Source organism: Microtus oregoni, unplaced genomic scaffold (assembly GCF_018167655.1).
Source record: "Microtus oregoni isolate MIOR12 unplaced genomic scaffold, Mior012 000012F_ref0000307, whole genome shotgun sequence".
Classification (NCBI taxonomy): domain Eukaryota; kingdom Metazoa; phylum Chordata; class Mammalia; order Rodentia; family Cricetidae; genus Microtus; species Microtus oregoni.
The window spans coordinates 41542280-41561057 of NW_024543071.1; the positions used below are offsets into that span (position 1 = coordinate 41542280).

General features: G+C 43.1%; 1 protein-coding gene across 2 annotated transcripts in view; it reads left to right on the forward strand.

Moving 5' to 3' along the window:
- Pcsk5 (proprotein convertase subtilisin/kexin type 5) overlaps positions 1–18778 on the forward strand; it is a 429292-nt gene that overhangs the window by 256384 nt on the left and 154130 nt on the right. For both annotated transcript variants that reach the window (XM_041661614.1, XM_041661613.1), the window contains exons 11-14: positions 2993–3110; positions 4008–4196; positions 13634–13770; positions 16437–16580. In XM_041661614.1, coding sequence (XP_041517548.1) covers positions 2993–3110; positions 4008–4196; positions 13634–13770; positions 16437–16580 — 588 coding nt within the window. The remainder of the gene's footprint in view (positions 1–2992; positions 3111–4007; positions 4197–13633; positions 13771–16436; positions 16581–18778) is intronic.

Below are 18778 nucleotides of genomic sequence, written 5' to 3' on the forward strand. Positions count from 1 at the left end.
GTCTAATGTTTTCTTCTGTTAAACTGTGGCTCCTCGGCCTCCTTCCTTTACATCGGGTTTGAGTGCTTCATGAATAGACAGTGTTAGCTGACCTGTTATGGGGTGGGGGGATGGAGACGCAGGAACAGAGTCAATGGAGCTGAACTAGGCTCCAGTGTTCTCCTTTAGAGATGCTTCAGGGGCTGAAGTGACCTTCCAGAGGTCACCAACCAAGTCTTCAACCTTATTACTGAACTGAAGTGAAATGATAGTTGTGCTAGTTTAAAACCAGTAGATTGGGGGAATACTAGACTAAACTTAGGGGGGATAAACACTATTGAATATGTGTAATAAAATGATATTGGGCTTGTGGGTGATGGTTATAGAAGGGAGAATTCACTAAAGACTTCCATCACTCCATTTCCTTGACTTTCTTTTAGAGTCCTTTCAAAAAAAAAAAAAAACCTTGTTGATGAGCCTGCAGTAATAATTGTCCATATTTATATTTATGGGAAGAGTGTAGCATTTTAATACATGAATATGAGTATGACTCAAATCGGGATAATTTAGATTCTTCTGTCTCCTTATCATCCTTTTGTTTGGAGAGTCTGGATGCCCTCGCCCTTATAAAACACATTAGAGGTTAGTGTAAACTGTAGTCCCTGACTGAGGACTAGAATACTAGAATTTTAAGTTCTCCTGTTAGCTCTTTACCTCCCCTTCTCCACCCTCCCTGCCCTCGTTCTTCACATGCATTCCCACTTGGTATTTCTCTCATGTTCAATATTCCTCTTTCTGTTTTTAATAACGTTATGTAACTGCAGCAAAATATCAGAATTATTCATAGACCAGTTTTTTTTAGGTTACTAATGACTTCGTTTACTTGTAAGTTTTCCCCAGTATACTTAAGATATTTTGCAGTGAACTTAGCTTTTTTTTTGTGATCACACTGCCTTTTTTCTTTCTCATTTTGTTTCAATAGGAATATGCTATATGTTTTCCCCCAGTCCCCTTCCTTCCTACCTTCTCCCCTTCCACTCTCCCAATTTACTCAGGAGCTGAACTTACTTTTTAATTAAGAAAAACATTTTAAGAAAAAACATAAATAATAAAGGTTGTAAGCTATATATATTAGAATTGCCTATATGTATCCTTGCCATAGAAAAGTAAATTTATTTATATATTTTCAGTATGGCCTAGCTAGCTCAGCACTTGATAACAAAATAATGTATAGGTTTTTTTCACCTGGGAGATATAATCCTACTCAATGAACCATGACAGGATCCATCATAATTTCCTTAAACAAGAAAATTATGGGAAAAATATTTTCTTTTGCTTGTTAAATATTATACAATTATCAAACAGCATGAAGAAAACTGTCACTGTGTTCTTGTACAATGTTTTTTTTTCACGTGCTCCAATTTCCAAAGTTCCCACGAACCCTGTAAAGGAGTATCAAGCCACTTCCTCCATCAAACATTTTATAATGAAGCTGGAGTATAAGGACGCATGACTGATGAGTCAATTATCAGTTCAGTTAGTGACACAGCTTTAAAGCCGTCTGCCTTGTGCAGTGTCTGTCACACAGAGACCCCAGGGGATGGAGGAGGGACAGAGGGGTCGAGGGATGGAGGAAGGGCAGAGTGATGAGCAAAAGAGCAGATGGGCTCACAATTTATAGGACTACAAAGAAGACTGATGGACAGCATTGGTCGAATTTCAGTAAATCCATTGGCTTTTTATTGATCTGATAATACTTTAGGAAGTATATGGACCAGCTAGGTGTTTGGGAGCTCAGAGTAGACGGGGTTTCATTCAAAAAAGGAATTAGGACAGTTAGAGCAAGGGATTCATATGGGAAAAATCAGTAAGGCTGAGGGTCCAAGATTTCCCCAGACACTGGAACAAAGGACCTTCTCTGGAGCAAAGGATCAGTGGAAAGGTTGCTTTCACATCTGCACAGCCGGGTATCCTAGAGAAATATGAATATTAAATAACCCGTAGACATGGGCAGCTATGGGATTTTTGCATAAAACAGTTAATGCAATAATTAAAAAATGTTTTAGGCAAATCAGTTATAAGTTTAACTCTGTGTTGACTCTAACGATATAAATGTGGATATAATATATCTTATACCTTACATGTAAGATATAATAATAAGAATCTTATATATATAAGATATAATAAGATTTTGGGTATTCAGCGCGGATCTCGGAGTATTTTAGAAGGAAGTGAATATGTAGGCTTGCTGTGCCGTCAGTAAAATAATTCTGCATTTGATTTTTTTGGAGACCGCTACATCAAGTGCAGGTCTAGATCAGCTCATAGTTTAACTGAAAACTAATGGAGGCTTTGAAGACAAGAAGCAGGTATAAAAGTCTAGACGCTTCCAAATATTTTATGCATATAATTGAGTGCATTTTTATATGCTAAAAGAAAGATAATAATTCATGCCTTTGGGGGTATTTAACCTAATTACTAGATATGTCAGAAAATCGCTATTTCTCGCATGTGAGCTCTACTTACACTGAGAAATTGTGTACATTACCACTTTCCTTTAAAGCTAGTAGTAATTTTATCTCACAAAATCAATAATGTCATCATTTTTAATACAAATGGTTATCAGTAAAATCTTGCATCGAAATCGTATGGGTTGGAATACAGCTCAACCGCTGACTCACTGGTCTCCTTGGGCACGTGCCTCTCTGTGCCTCCGTTTCTCCATCCGCGAGTGATGGCATCTTCAGATTGTTGAGAGGACTAAATATAAAATGTAGACTAGGGCCTACCATATGGGAACGCGTCATGAATGACCATCGTATTGCTAGTAATAATGCAGAATCGATGAACGATTATGTTGTGATTATTTGGTTTACTTTTCAAGTCTTGTTGGAAAGATAGTCAGGATAGCCTCGGGTTATGTCTGGGGTCTCTATTGAATGGCACAGTGAGGTAATGTGGGTAGAGGTTGATCTGGCCACAGTAAAGCTGACCTGCCTCTTGCCTTCCACAGTGAGCCATCTCTATGGATTTGGACTGATGGATGCGGAAGCCATGGTGATGGAGGCAGAGAAGTGGACAACTGTTCCTCAGCAGCACGTGTGTGTGGAGAGCACGGACCGGCAAATCAAGTAATGCTTGCTACCTGCCAGCAGCCTGACAATGCCCAGAACGAGGCCAGCGCAAGTGCTCTTGAACATGGAAGCCAGATGCTTCTGTAGTTTCTAGTGTAGTTATAAAATCGAGATAGAATGTTCTACCCAGCCATCCTTCCAGGGGAAGCCCTGTATTAGTGGGCTGTCCTACATTTCCTGCTTGTCAGTGTCCTTGATTGATGGAGCAAGAATTCTTCAGGTCTTTATGTTCCTCAAAGTCACCCACGTAGTTCGCTGGAGAGTCTTGTAAAATAGATAGCAAATGCTATTGTACATCCCTCAGAGCTGTGGGGCTCATTCTCCAGTGTGAGCTGCACGCACTCAGTGCCTTTGCAGTACCCGGGGCTATGTGAAGTCACTGCCAGGTACTTGATCCAAAGAACTGTATTCATCTCAGGGGCCTTTCTCGAGTTCTTGGCTTTATCCTCAGAAGCCTCTGAAGGAAAACTTCGTGAACTATGTTTCTGGTTGGTGATGAACATACAGCCTTGTAATCCTATGTTAGTAGTAGAACTATGTTAGTAAGCACTGAAAATGGGACAAAGTTATGGTTTGGTTTTGTTTGGTTTGGATTTAAATTTTTCCCCATTCACCTCTTTCATGGCACAGAGTGAGAAAGCAAAAATGAAGGGGAGGGGAAAGTTAATCAGTATTTATTTACCCAGCACATACTACAGACAAAAGACCTTTGGCTCCCCATCACTTGCATCTTTCCCTTTAGATGGCCCAGTCATCTGGGTGTCTGGCAATGCTGTCCCTTAATATCCAGTGAGCAGCTGCTGCCTGTGTTGTACTCTCATTTCAAGCCTCCAGGCCCGCTCACCTTATTTCTGCCACGTGTTTTGTTCACGCCCTGTCTCTCTCTCCTGCCAGGACCATTCGCCCCAACAGCGCTGTGCGCTCCATCTACAAAGCCTCGGGCTGCTCGGATAATCCCAACCATCATGTCAACTACCTGGAGCACGTGGTTGTGCGCATCACCATCACGCACCCTCGGAGGGGAGACCTGGCCATCTACCTGACCTCCCCCTCGGGAACCAGATCCCAGCTTTTGGCCAACAGGTACCTTCAGAGCCTCTGCTTCCCAGGGTGGTGACTGCAACTATACTTGCTGTTCCTCTAGGTAAACAGATATCATTGCTCTGTATTCTCATCCTGGGAACCAGTCGGGTTGCCCCCTTGGATGCCATTCTCTCTCAGTAGGGTGGGAAGCTCCCCAGCGTCCATAGGCAGGGAAGGGTGGCATCTATAGTTGGGTGCTGAAAGGGTGCTGCAGAAGAGGCGAAGGCCGTTTGTTCTTTGTTCTAGAAAAAGGACTTGCAGAGCACTGAGATGCAGCCCTATTTACGTGTCTAAGGGCATTTTCCACAAATGAGCCTCATTCACTGTGAGACAGTGAAGGGGAAAGCGACAGGAACATTTGCAGATGAGGGTAAATGGGAGCATGGACTCTCAGATCTTCAAGTATGCTCCATTTCTGTGCTTGAATGTCCTGTGTTCTTCTCATAAAACCCACCTTCCTTCTGGCCATGAGGACCCCTCCCTGGGGGAGGAGCACTTAATACTTTAACAATGAAATAAAGCTTTGCCAGAGCCGGTATGTGTGTGGAAGAGACGTGAGGATCCCACTGCACCCGGACCCTGAGGCGCTCCCTCTGTGCCCTCCCCCTGCTGTGGACACAGGGCCTCAGCTGCTGCCTACAAGCTAATTGCCCTACCTGCTTCAGCCCAGCAAACAGTACACGATTAATGGAGGCCTCCACAGCTGTTGTTACCAAAGCCAGGGCAGGCCTCGCTTGCTTGTTTTTTTTTTCCTTTCTCTCTTTTCTGTGTCATTATTCATCTGAGTTTAACTTGAAAGAGTATCTTGGTGAACACTGGGAAGCTCAAAGGGGCTTCACCTATGCATACCTCTTAGGTCCCAAGTTCCTCCTTGCCTTGCAGAAAGCCAGTCTCTCTGCTTGTTGCTGCTTGCTGGGAAAACCCAGCCCCCTCTCCTGGTTCCTACTGCTCTTGGCCATCTATTATTGACATCCCACAACATGACTTCCCCCGAGGAAAGCCACCAGCTGATGGCCCGAATTCAGAGCAGAGCCCCAACATAGAATGCAAAGACCAGAGTGGGGGGCAGGGGACAGGCACAGAAAGGGGTAGAGAGGAGTGGAGAAAAGCCCCGCTGTGCCCCTGGTGTCCTTCATGTTGGTCTCCAAGACAATTCTCTGCCTCAAGGAAGAGGTGACTCTGTCAGGATTTGGAAGGCATCTGTGTGCCCCCAATGATTCCTGAGAAGAGTGAGTCGTGGCCACCCAGACATCCAGCCTGTGTTTTGAATGTGACAAACCTTAGCAGAGCGTGGTGGTACCTACCTTTAACACCACTCTAGCGAGGCTGAGACTGGAGAATTGTGAGTTCAAAGCCAGCCTCAATTGCATAGCAAGAACTTGTCTCAAAAATTAATTAATTAATTAAAATATAGAAGCAAAATGGATCATTCTAAGCAAAGATTACACTTAAAAAGTAGGAATTATAATTTCGAAGCAAAGTTTCTCTAGCCAGGCCCTTAGAGGTCACCCGTACTCCTCGGGTGGCAGAGGTTTCCATCTCATCCGTGTTCACCCTGCCTGTGTACTAACCTGCCTGCCATTGTGGAAAACTCTCCATGGTTTTTGGTCTTGTTTTTGGTTTGGTTGTTTTCGGTTTGGTTTTGTTCCGTTTTCTTGTTGTTGTTGTTTTTTTTTTTTTTTTTTTTTTTTTTTTTTTTTTTTTTTTTTTTTTTTTTTGGAGATAGGCTCTCACTGTGTAGCCCTGGCTGGCCTGAAAGTGTTTATGTAGAACCAGGCGAGCCTTGAACTCACAGATCCACCTGCCTGTCCCTCCAGAGTGCTCGGATTAAAGGCAAATGAGCCACCGTGCTCAGCTTACCCCAGGATTTTGAAGCAGTCCCTCCGCCCAGGTTTTCCTCACAGCCCACTACAGAACCAAAGTACTACTAGCAGCTTAGACCCAAGGGGCTCTCTCCAGGTCGTGGTCCTGTGAGCCTCCCCACAGGCTCTCAATTCACTGAGGAATTTCTTCCCAGTCACTTAGCCGTTGAACACTGTGGTTCTTGGACAGTCTGGTGTCCGCAAAGCCCTCGCTGTATAGTTACATCTGTGTGGGCTGTCTGGAGCCCCTCAGTGCCTCCCTGTCCCCACTGATGGGCAGCTCCTGTGGTGAACAGCTGTTGGGAGAATGGTTCACCCAAGCAGCTGCAGGTGCCAAGTGCTGGAAGGCATTCAGCAGCACGCAGAACTCCAGGCTGGTTTGAGCTTTGGGCCCCATTAGCCCAGCAAGCGGGCTCCCCTGGCAAGCCACCACTGGTGATTTCGTAGATTGGAGCCACGGGTCAGCAGAACTGTCCTGGGGTGGACAAATGGCTGTGTCTTAACCTCTTCTTCTCCTGCAATCCCTGCCTCTTGGCCACTATCCCCTGCCTACTCAAAAGCCAGACTTTGACTTCAGAGCACATGGCTTACTTCAAAGAGAATCTGGAAGATTGAAGGGAAGCTACTGGTTCTGGGACCCTTTGAAAACTACAGTGGTATATTATTTGTGTTTTAATAAATAAAGCATGCCTGAAGATCAGAGGGCAAAGTAGCCATACTAGTCGACCATACAGGCAGGGAGTGGTGGCACACACCTTTAATCCCAAAATTTGGGAGACAGAGGCAGACATATTTCTGTTAGTTCAAGGCTACCCTGGGCTACACAAGATTGAATCTTTCTAAAAGAGAAACAGAGTCCACACAAAGGTGACCCCAGCACTTGGGATCACATGCCTTTAATCCCAGCACGAGGGAGGTGGAGGCAGGAGCAATATGGCTGGATGGAGAGAGGAATATAAGGGGGGAAGAGACAGGAACTCAGTGGAATATACAGTGTCGGTGTGGGGTGTGGAGTTTTCTGCATTCGTGGTGACAGGATCTCACCATTTTGGGTATGAGATAGAGGTAAGAGTCAGTGGCTGGCTGCTTTGCTTTTCTGATCTTCAGGTTGAACCCCAATATCTGTCTCTGGGTTTTTATTATTTGTGCTACAGAGCACTTTCAAATACTGTGTACAATACTGTGTACAGAGTTTCTGAATAGAACCTTGTCTCACCAAATTCTTCCATCAACTAGACTTGTTAGAATTATGGACAGCTCCTCTCCAGACCTCCCTTCCCATCAAACTGCATTTTAGACTTAGCTTAATTTGCTGGCTCTTTGTTCCAGTTTTGGGCCTCAAAATGAAAGATGAAACTTTGCCTCCCTTCCTAAATTTGATTATGGAAACGTATCTCTGCTTCTAATTATAGTCTCAAGAAGAGAGAAGTTACATTTTGCAGCCTGCAAAACCCAATGATTTTGTATAAAATGTAGTAATTATACTTTGAATATTTTTGTCACTGTCCTCCCTAAATGTTCAATGGGAAACTGTTGACAGTGGTAGACATCATGGCGTATAAATGTATTTGTGGCCCGCAGTAAAATACTACTTTTGCAGTGATCCTGTTACCTTCACTCAGAGAAAGACAGAGCTGGCTTTCCCTTGATACCACTGATGTCTGTGTTTGAATCTAGAGAAGTAAGTTTCCTCGTGAGATAGATGCATTACTCTCTGCCTTCCAAGCTTGGTGCAAGTGTTAAATAAGATGATGTGTAGTATGTCCTTAACTGGGGCCTAGCTTGGAAGCATTTAACAAGTGGTACCCTACTCAGAGAGTGCTTCTCCAGACACCCAGCCAGGGCCTTATCCAACACTGATTCTGTAGTTCTAGGGTGAGGTCTAGGAAGCCCTATTTCTAATAAGCTAGCTGAGATTAGATCCGCCTACCAATAGACCACCCCTCAACCCCAGTTTAAAAGATCACCCAGATTTTCTTAGTTTTGTGTTACAAAATTGCTTAAATGTGGTATCATCCCAATGCTACACAAGTAATTTGCAAAGGCATTTACAATGCAAAACAGACTCCTGAAGAAGAACCATGTACTCTATAATGGAGTCAGCCTTCTGCAAGAGGAGGCACTTCACATACCCCAGATACCCACCAAAGGGGATGTGTTTAGGGGCTAGTGAAGGACTTCATAATATATGATTGTTGGAACTTGACATTTAAGGGGGATAGTTCCATTTAGATATTCAGAACCTCTCTAACACTAATACCAAAACAGCTCTTTTTAAAAAAAACATTATTTTGACAATTTTTAATTTTGTGTGTGTGTGTGTGTGTGTGTGTGTGTGTGTGTGTGTGTGTTTAAGGTGCCCATAGAAGTCAGAGGTAATAGATTCACTGGAGCCGGAGTTACAAGTGATTGTAAGCCACCCAACATGGGTGCTGGCACCTAACTCAGGTCCTTTGGGAGAGCAGTAAGTGCTCTTAACTGCCAAACCAGCTCCCCCTCCCCCAAAACATTTCTTAAACATTTTCAATAAGAAAAAGAAGGAAGCAAATAGCATGTTTTAAATATCAATATCATAAACAATCTGATATACTTGAGCGTGGTGAGAACTTGGAGCTGTCAAGAGGCCTCTACCCCAAACTGTGACAAAGCACTTACAAAGTAAAAGAGGAGAGAAAGCCCTTCCAAGAACGCAGGCTGATGTTAAACTGTAGTGATAAATACTGTTTGAATAGTAGATGGTGATTCTGAAATTAGGACCATTTTCAGTCTTTGAAATAATTATAACGCACGGTTTCCAGTACCCATAAAATGCCTTGTTATTTGGCTGCCACACCTTCTTGGAAGCTTGTTGTAGCTGTGATATATTGACTAGATTCTTAAATGAAAGGAAGGGGGGAAAAAAATCTCCTGCTAATTATATGAGTTATTTCCTGATGTGCTACACATAATGGCAGGCTCTTCTAGCAGGCTTCATCCAAAGTAATTAGTTTGAAAACCACTCACCAACATAGGCTGGGGCACCATCTTAATAAGTGGGTGTAATTTGTACCAGTTGCACCTCTCATTTCACTGAGCCCACAATTAGGAAGTCAATCATGACAGAGCTGACTTCTCTGGGCTATAGCAGAAGCAGATCTGGACATAGTGATAATCGGCTCTGGCTTTTAGCACGCCGGCTCTGTTGTTACCATCTTCTCCACACTGCTAATGTTGGAGTGTCATCTGTGTCTGCTGGTGGCACAGCACAGGTATGCAAAGTGGGCATCAGACTTCTGGGGTGGCCAAGAAAGAAACCCCTATTAGAATCTCTTTAATGGGGTTTGGCAGCTGAATATTTTATAGACAAAATACACTCCCTGCAATGCCAAGCTAATCTACAAGCTACATTCACTTTTCCTACTAAAAAGGAAAGAAATGCAGTTTTAATTACAGTGCTAATGCTAAAAGACAAAAATTATCCAAATGTTGAATCAAAACCAGAATATATCCCATTTAAACTACTGCTGCTTAGGAAGGCCAAGGTAAGACTGATGTACATGCCCAGTTAGCTGACACAGAAATCTTTGTCTGTCTCGTTCCCCACCAGCTCTTGGCAGAATGTCAACGTGTGTCTAGCTGCATTTTCATTCCTTGACTTTTAGATTCCCATGAAATTAATGAACATCACAAATCTGTAAAGTGGAGAGGCCAGGAAAATGCCTGACCATATATGCCCAGACAAAGCAAATACATATCTCAACTTTGAAACAGTTGTCTGAATGTGATATTACAAGTATCTCTACTTGGCATTTATTCTTTGTTCCAAATGGGATCTGAAAATGATCAGCAGCAAGGGACTGATTTCAAGAAAGGATCACAAGGAAGGAACACAGGGCCTGCCAATCCAGCCAGCCAGGAACTGAACCCTGAACAATTAAAAGTTGACTGAGATTTTGGAAGCAAGTCAGTGGCCTCAAATCTCCTTTGCAAGTTTTGATCTGCGGCTGTGAGCCCAATGTCCTGTCTAAACTGTTTGAGCCTTGCTTTCAAGTTCCTTCTTGGAGGAATAGTCTGCGACAACTTGCCTATGGTGCCCTCAAACGGCATAGTAAGCTCCATGGATTGATTAGAGTTCAAGTTAGGGCTGCAACATAGAAGAAAGGAGTCGTTCTAACTGTATCTCCCCTCCCCCCCCCCCGGTATTCCCCGATAGCATCTGAGACAACTTCTGGTCCCTGCTTCCAAGCTGGTCCCTTTTGATAACTTACAAACATCCCCCTTTTAACAGTGCAAAATCCCGGGTGGTGGTGGCACACACCTTTAATCTCAGCACTCGGGAAGCAGAGGCAGGTGGATCTCTATGAGTCTGGAGCAAGCCTGGTCCACAAGTTCTAGTTCCAGGACATCTGGTACTATTACACAGAGAAACTCTGTCTTAAAAAACCAAACCAAACAAGAGTGTAAGTCAGTCACATAATGACCCGAGAAGTTCTTGGTGATGTCCAGTTTTAAGCCATAAACTCGTGAGATGAACCCTGTTGTTCAGCGGATTGTGGAATCTCCATTCACTTTATCCTCCTTGTTCTAGCAAGGGACAATTACTGTGGGGAAGTGCTCCTGTTTAGAAGATACCATTAAAGAAATAAGGCACAGGATGCCATGTGGGTCCTGTTTAGGGGCTAGTTAAACCAGGTAACATAGAGCTACTCCTACAGGACAGGATGAGAGGCCTTCACAGGCAGATTGGGTTTATTGCCAGCCATTCACAGCACCAGTAACAAAGCATATTTGTGTATTTCCAAAAGCTAAGCTATCTTCCAGAAGAGGCTCCATTGACTTTGGTTTCCTTCCGGCTCTCTGAAATTACTTATTGACCATGGCACAGCTGAAGAGCGCCACTTGATTGCCCCTTTCTTTCTTGCAAAAGGCACAGGAGCACTTGGGTGGTGATTTGACTGCCCGTGGATTTTCTAGAAAATATTGCTAAGTCAGCCACTTACCTACCCACACAATCCAAATGCTCGCTTCTGAGCCCTGCAGCTTTAGGAAACAGCTACCACTTTGGAGGGAATCCCAAACATATTGACAATGTTTCTTTTCCAAAATGGGGTTTCTAACAATAGTCTTTAAGGAGATGGGAGCAGTTCTCTCTGGTTTTCTGGAAATGCACATTTTCTCCCAGGGAAGATCTGCATAGAAGGCTGCATGGCTACCCTTTTACTCAAAGAGCCAAGTGACTGCCAAATGACAGTAAGTGACCTGTAACCTGAGACAGTGTAACCAGAGACATGTCCCTTCCCTTTTGTCTCCGTGACGCTCGGTGTTTTTTTCTTGGTACACATAATTTTGAAGTACAAAAAGAAAAATATGTCCATACCCCGTTTTTTTAAATTTTCAGCATGTGTTCCATCTTCTCGAAATCTTTGTCATCTTTTGGACATTTGTAGTCGCTTCTTTGTTATCTGGTGTATAAATGACATGTCTATTCTTTTTTCTCTGTGCCGCCCTGGCTGTCCTGGAACTCATTCCGTAGACCAAGCTGGCCTTGAACTCAGAGATCCACCTGCTTCTATCTCCCAAGTGCTGGAATTAAAGGTGTGAGCCACCACCGCCTGGCCTGACACGCCTATTTTTGATGTGCTCACTTATACATTAGCTCTTAATACCTCTTGATTCTTGGTAGAAATTCCATTAAATTTATTGTGATACGTGTTTTGTGTCCTCCACATGACACCACAGGAAACATCTCTCTAATTATCTCAAATAGAAGAAATATTTCAGATAAGGGAATATAAAACTTATACAAATTAGAAGCTCCAAAAGAGAAGGATCCCAACTGGGATTCCAGATGAAACTCTAGATCAAATGAAATTAATAAGCAGAAACTTTGCTTTTTGTTGTTGTTGTTGGTTGGTTAGTTTATTTATTTTTGAGGCGGGGTCTCACTGAGACTCCTGCAGCTCACTGGCCTCGAACTCAGAGATCTGCCTACCTTGGCTTTCTAAGTATAAAAATCTTAACTTTTATAAGAAAAATTCTGTGAGTTTTGACAAATCTTTATTGCTGCATGACTGCACACCACTGCTTCTGAAACCTCTCGATCGCAGCATCCTCCCCTGCTTCTTGCATTGTCTTCTCCCAGGTACCCAACAACCGTTTCTTATAGTTCTTGCCCCTTCTAGGACGTGTATGGCTTGTGTCATATAGCACATAGTCTTTGCATCTGGCTTTTTGTGTGTCAAGTGGTGTTTAGGAAATTCATAGGAGCATGTCATACTTTGCTTATTGACCAGTATATGGGGGCTTTAAAGAGGGCTCAGAAGCTCAGAGCAGGTACACTCCAGTCATGAGGACCACAATTAGGATCCAGCACCCATGTATCAAGCCAGTTATCCCAGCAGTGCCTATACCCCAGCTCCAAGATAGGTAGAGATAGAAAGATCACTGGGCTTTCTGGTTTCCAGCCTAGCTGATAAAAAATTCAAACCCTGACTCAGGAGGGTGCCTTCCTCAAAAGGAACAGGCAGAGAGTGGTGGGAACTAGCTAGTGCCAACTTCTGGCCTCACAACACACAAACACACAGACACAAATGAATAAATAAATCTACCAGTCGGTGGTCATTAAAAGTAGCATGAGGACTACTGAGAACTCAAGAACAATGGCACTGGGATTTTGATCCTACTGCACGTACTGGCTTTGGGGGAGCCTAGGCAGTTTGGATGCTCACCTTACTAGACCTGGATGGAGGTGGGCAGTCCTTGGACTTCCCACACATCAGGGAACCCTGATTGCTCTTCGAGCTGATGAGGGAGGGGGACTTGACCCGGGGAGGGGGAGGGAAATGGGAGGCGGTGGCGGGGAGGAGGCAGAAATCTTTAATAAATAAATTAATTAATTAAAAAAATTCTTAAACAGAAAAAAAGTAGCATGATTTTTAGTTAAATATATATATATATATATATATATATTTGTGTGTGCCCGTATGTGTGAGTTTATGTGTCCCACATGCAGACAGGTATCTTTAGAGGCCAAATAAGGACATCAGATCCCATGGAACTGGAGTTACAGGCATAGGGTGCTAGAAACCTAACCTGGGTCCCCTTTACAGGTTTTGACAGTTACGAGCATGATGTGGAGGGTTTTTTTTTTTTTTTATGCTTACATTTTCAGTTCAGGTGGATTACTATCTAGAAAAGAAATGGCTGGGCTCATTTGTGTAGAGTGCTCTTTGAACTTCATTGGAACTCTGACGCTGCTTTCCAGAGTTTGGGTGCCATTTGTCATCCCCACCCCCGGTATGAGAGACTCTGGTTGCTCGGCACACATCAGTCTTGTGGACAGAGTCTTAACCCAGACTTCTGTTCCCTCAATGGCTGGCTAGACCTTCCAGTTCGCTACATGGCTAGACCCTGGCCTTCCTCTTTGTTGTGGAACTGTGATGCTCTCCATGGGTTGGCCATTGGTGATACCCGAGATGAAGACATTTAGTGACCACGGATGCTGATAAATACCAACTACTGATCATGCTTTTGGCTGTCCCCTCAGCATATTTTTGATTAATGCACACACCAAAAAAATGTTATGGTTTTTTTCAGGCTGTTTGATCATTCCATGGAAGGGTTTAAGAACTGGGAGTTCATGACCATTCATTGCTGGGGAGAACGGGCTGCTGGTGACTGGATCCTTGAAGTTTATGATACTCCATCTCAGCTGAGAAACTTCAAGACCCCAGGTGAGAAATCATTTCAGATCCATCTGTGTTGTAGAAGGAAATGGTGCACTACATTTGAGCCAAAGAATGTTCTCCACTTGTGCTACCAGACTGGCTTGGTCATAACAACAGTTTGACACTGTTACCTCGTAAAGAAAAAAGGGTCTGTTTACCTCACAGTTCTGGAGGCTCACTTAGCAACCTACGTGCTCCAGAACTAACCCACCCCTACAGGATCCACTCACTCTGAGAGACCACCAGTAATGTAACCATGGATCTGAAGCCCCGTAGCCTAACTGCCTTTCAGTAGACCCCACCTCTTAAAGGTTTGAGACACCCAACTGCACATAAACCCATGAGGGATGTGTCACAACCATGTCCTGACAGAACTCCTGGAGCGGCGTCACCATTCTGTGTGTGAGTCGTTTCATACACACGTTGGATTATTTGTGCATCTTCTAGTCCTCAAGTCCTCAACAAAATGGGATAATTTAATAGCATGAAGCAAAGAGCAAACATTTTGCTATCAAGAAAACACAAATCCTATAACACCTACATCTGACCCGCTTTTCTGTAGATTGTATAAAGCTAACTTTGTTCACCTACAATGCTGTAAATTTCATTACAGGCCCATTAATTCACCAGAAAAGAAAACCCTTTTAAGTGTACAGTATGGAGACTACCATACCAGATCCTTTCCGGTCCTCTAAGATTCCTTAGCTGCACATCAGTTGACCCCTTCATGCCAGTATACATATGCATCATATATTAAAGGGATGCACAGACAGGGGGAGTGTGCATTGCCCACGATAGGACACTGGCAGTATCTGACTCAGAAATGAGTCAAGTTGCTAGTAAGCATGCAGCTCCCCACCCATCCACAGACCCCTCTTCAGCTGTCGGTAATGCCTTCCCTGGTGCTCTGACCGTTTGCAGAAGGGCCAGACCTGAGAGACACTTCAGGACTTACAGCCATGTTCTGACTAAGAACATGACCGCCGAGATATTCCATGACTATAACTCACATCCAGTGAGCTGCAGAAAGCAGAGGTGCTCAGGAGAAGTTGGGGTAAAGCTCAGGTTCACCCCCCGCTTTGCCTGTCTGTCAAGGAAATGGGAGACATCCATTTGGACCATTATGCTTTGAGTATCTTGACCCTCAACTGTCTTGTGTATACAGCTCTATACTGCTATGTAGGATCTAAGGCCCTATAAATGGGGAGGCCGAACCCTATGGTGCATCCAGGTGGAGGCTTAAGAGATGGCTTAGCAGTTAAGAGTGCCACTATATAATCATAAGGACCTAACTTCAGAGGCCAGCACACACTTAACAAGTTGGGTATCCTGGCATCTACATACCTGTAACCCCAGGAACAAGCCTGTACCCCCAACTCTGAGAAAGAGCAAAGACAAGAAGTCATCAAATAAATCACCCATGCCTGGTGGCCATTCTCTTCTCCCCAGTGCTTATGCATGCTGCTTAAAAGTCTGACACCAGCAGCCTTCAGCTTGTGGAAAGTACGGCAATTAACAAAGGAAACGTAGCCAAGAGCAGACTACATACAAACCCACACTCTACCAGCTCAACACATAGGTTCTACACCCTGAGTGCGTACCTGCATATCTGTGGTTCTAAACTTATGGTGGCTCAGCTGGAAAGTCTTGGACTTGGAGCTGGCCAGGTGGCTCAGTAGGTAAAGGCACTTGTTATCAAGACTGACTACCTAAACTGAATCCCCAGAACCGCCATGGTAAAAGGAAAGAACTGCCTCCCAAAAAGTGTCCTTTGACCTCCATACATGCCCATATATGTTCTTAGTTAATTAGTGAAATAAAGATATTTTTGTTTTTAAAAGATTATTTAAAAATCACATAAATAAAATGCATTCAGAATAATCTTAGTTTTACTACTTTTCCCAGGCTAGTCATGGGTGACTTTTCCTTCAGGTGAAAAATAGTCCATTCAATCTGAGATATGGTACATACACTAGACCAAAAAAAAAAAAATCCACCCATGTCTAGCTTGATGAACCACTGACTTATTAGGGTAACACGTGAGTGAGGGGTTCCCTACAGCTCACACTATCTAGGAAAATATTCTGCAATGATGTAGTTTATTATCCATGGCCATGGATTTATGACTCGGTGCCATCTTGAGGACCTGAACCTTTTAGTTAACTTTAGTTGATTTACATTTAAATAGCCAAGCATATCTAATGACTGCACATCAGACATTTTTAGAATCATCTAAATACACATACCGAACAACTGATTATGGGATTAGATGGCAAAAAGAATTGTTTTTTCATATTAACACATCAGACACCACTCAAAACATTTCAACCACTGAGGTAAGACCTTTGTACCCCAAGTAACGAAGTCTTCCCTAGACAGCTAGTAATCTCTTAAATATTGCCGTTCATCCCTTGATCCCGCTATAGGAAGGATGTTTATTTCCCAGTTTCCCTGCTGTGGGTACACAGTGAATGTGTGGCATGTGAACTGGGAAGTACTTAGTTCTGTAGATGCTAGGACTGTGCACTGCTCCCCTTGCACCAGGTATGGTTCCTGTCGGCCTTGCCGCTCTTCCAATGTGGCTCTTTCTTTTGAGAAGGACTAACGTAAAGACGTTACGTTAGTAACTGACATTATCTGCTCATACTCTGTGTTTGTTCCTGTTTCTCAAGGTAAATTGAAAGAATGGTCCTTGGTCCTCTATGGCACATCTGTGCAGCCCTACTCCCCAACCAATGAGTTTCCCAAGGTAGAGCGCTTCCGCTACAGCCGGGTGGAAGATCCCACGGACGACTATGGTGCTGAAGATTATGCGGGTGAGTTGGACATGGGAAAGCTCGGGCATGTTCCTGGCATGTGGAATGACATGCTGGAATAGATGTAGTGGAATATGCTTCAAAGGTGTGGTATGATATACATTCTATTCAGCATCTATCCATAGCCTGGAATATTTTCCTCCGCAAATATTTGTGTGTGCATTCGTTTTTAAATGTTTATAGCTTTGGTTGCTCGTAAAACTGGGCATGCCTTCTCGGTAGTTTTCAAGATTAAATGCTGCATTGTTTTGCCCAGTTTCTATTCAAGGTGATGGCCATTCCCTTCTCTGCCTCCAAGAAGTCAGTAAGTTACTGCCTTCCACATTGTCTCCCTGCTCCTGAAAACAGCCTCAGCTGTCCCTTTCAAAAGTGACTTTTATTATGCAGTTTCACAGAAATCACTAATAGAGGGCATGCCTTGTACTTCACATAGAATATTTTCATCACTGTTATTTTCAGAAATTTTACCCTTTAATATCAGCGAACTATCCACATGTTTTCTCTTCGTAATCTCTTTATGTTCCTCCAGTTGGCTGTTTCCACCTGGATGGGTTTGGTTTGATGTGTACAGGGCGGATTGAAACTGACTTTATTTTCCAAACAAATGTACATCTTTGGCTGAGCAATTGCCCCTTTTACCAACTCTGATGCTTTCTTTACAACAGTTTAGTGAGTTCTTCTATGAAGGTCTCTGCTAATTCACTATTTTTAAGTCATCAACATAATAATTCGTAAACCAATATCACCTGCTCTAGGATCTTTCTCGATTTTAGTTTTATGACTTTTTTTCCCTTCTCTTTCTTCTCTCCCCCCCCCCCCCGACATCCTACTTTGTTTTCTGTTGCTGTGTAGAATGAAAAGCAATGTGAGAATGAAAGGCTTTATTTTATCTTGTTGTTTATAGTTCACTTAGAAGGGAAGTTGGGACAGGAACCGAAGCAGAGGCCACCGAGAAAGAATCCCTTTCAGGCCTGCTTTTTTTGGCTTTCTCAGTTTGTTACCTTATACACCCCATGCCCACCTGCCCAGGGATGGCACATCCCACCCTGGCCTGGGCCCGCCCACATCAGTCAAGAAAATGCTGTATGACATACCCAGGGACCAATCGGATAGAAAGCAGTTCCTCACCTGAGGTCCCTCTTCCTGGATAACGCTGCAGGTATCAAGTTCGCAAAATCAAACAGAACCACTAACTTCTCCTTCCCCTTCTTGCCTTTCTTCTCCTGTGCTGGGGACCTGGCGTGCTGTGAGCACATACCCTATTTTAGTATTTGCCAAACATCTACTTCCAGTTTCTATAAAGATCGCTGTCCCCCTGGTCTTCAGATGAACTATTAAATGACGAAAGTCGCATTTGAGTTTCCCACTTGAACTTAATTGGAATTTATATGCAGTCTCATGGAAAGACTTGTTTTTGTATTAATCTTCCATGTAAATTTTAACTTGCCTCATTTTACTGGAATCATTTAGCCTCCTATAATTTTCTTCTTATTGTTATACTCTGTTGTTTTTGGTCTCGTTGCCATTGTAGTGGGAAATAGCCCATACTATTCCACTATGTATACTAGTATTTAGGAAGCCTATTACTGCACTGTGTCTTTGTCTTTTAACTAAACATGTTGTCCACTTTTCTATTTGGTTTGTATGTTTTAAAGTCAATTTTCTAAACTTTTTTTTTTACTTTTATTTCTGAATCCTGTCTTGTTGCATTGGCAACCAATTCTAGGGGCACCCTGCTCTTGCCAAATATGATACATAGCATCAATAGAAAAGTGTTTATGCATAGAAATGTGCTGAATTTTTAAACAAAGGTGTTTTATTCTTGTAGTTCAGGAATTTTCTCTTGATGCTGAGATAAATATCTTTAGTTAATTATTTTATCAAAATATCTTAACTGTGCAGTGGGTTCTTTTATTGTAAATAGGTAGTATCCTGGAGTCAATATCATGCTTGGAAAATTAAGACCAAATGAGCTAACCAGAGCGAAATTGTGTCAGCTTTTGTCTCATCTTGTTTTTGCTTTCAGCTTGTCATGTTACTGTTTATATTATAACTAGAAACCATTTTATCTTCTGTGACAGGAGAAAGGGTATCCAACCTCATAAATGGAACACAATACTAAATAAGCTTTTATTCTTTCTTGCATCCCAAATTTAACAAATTCAGATTGTGATTTGGTAATGTTAAAATTCGGAGCA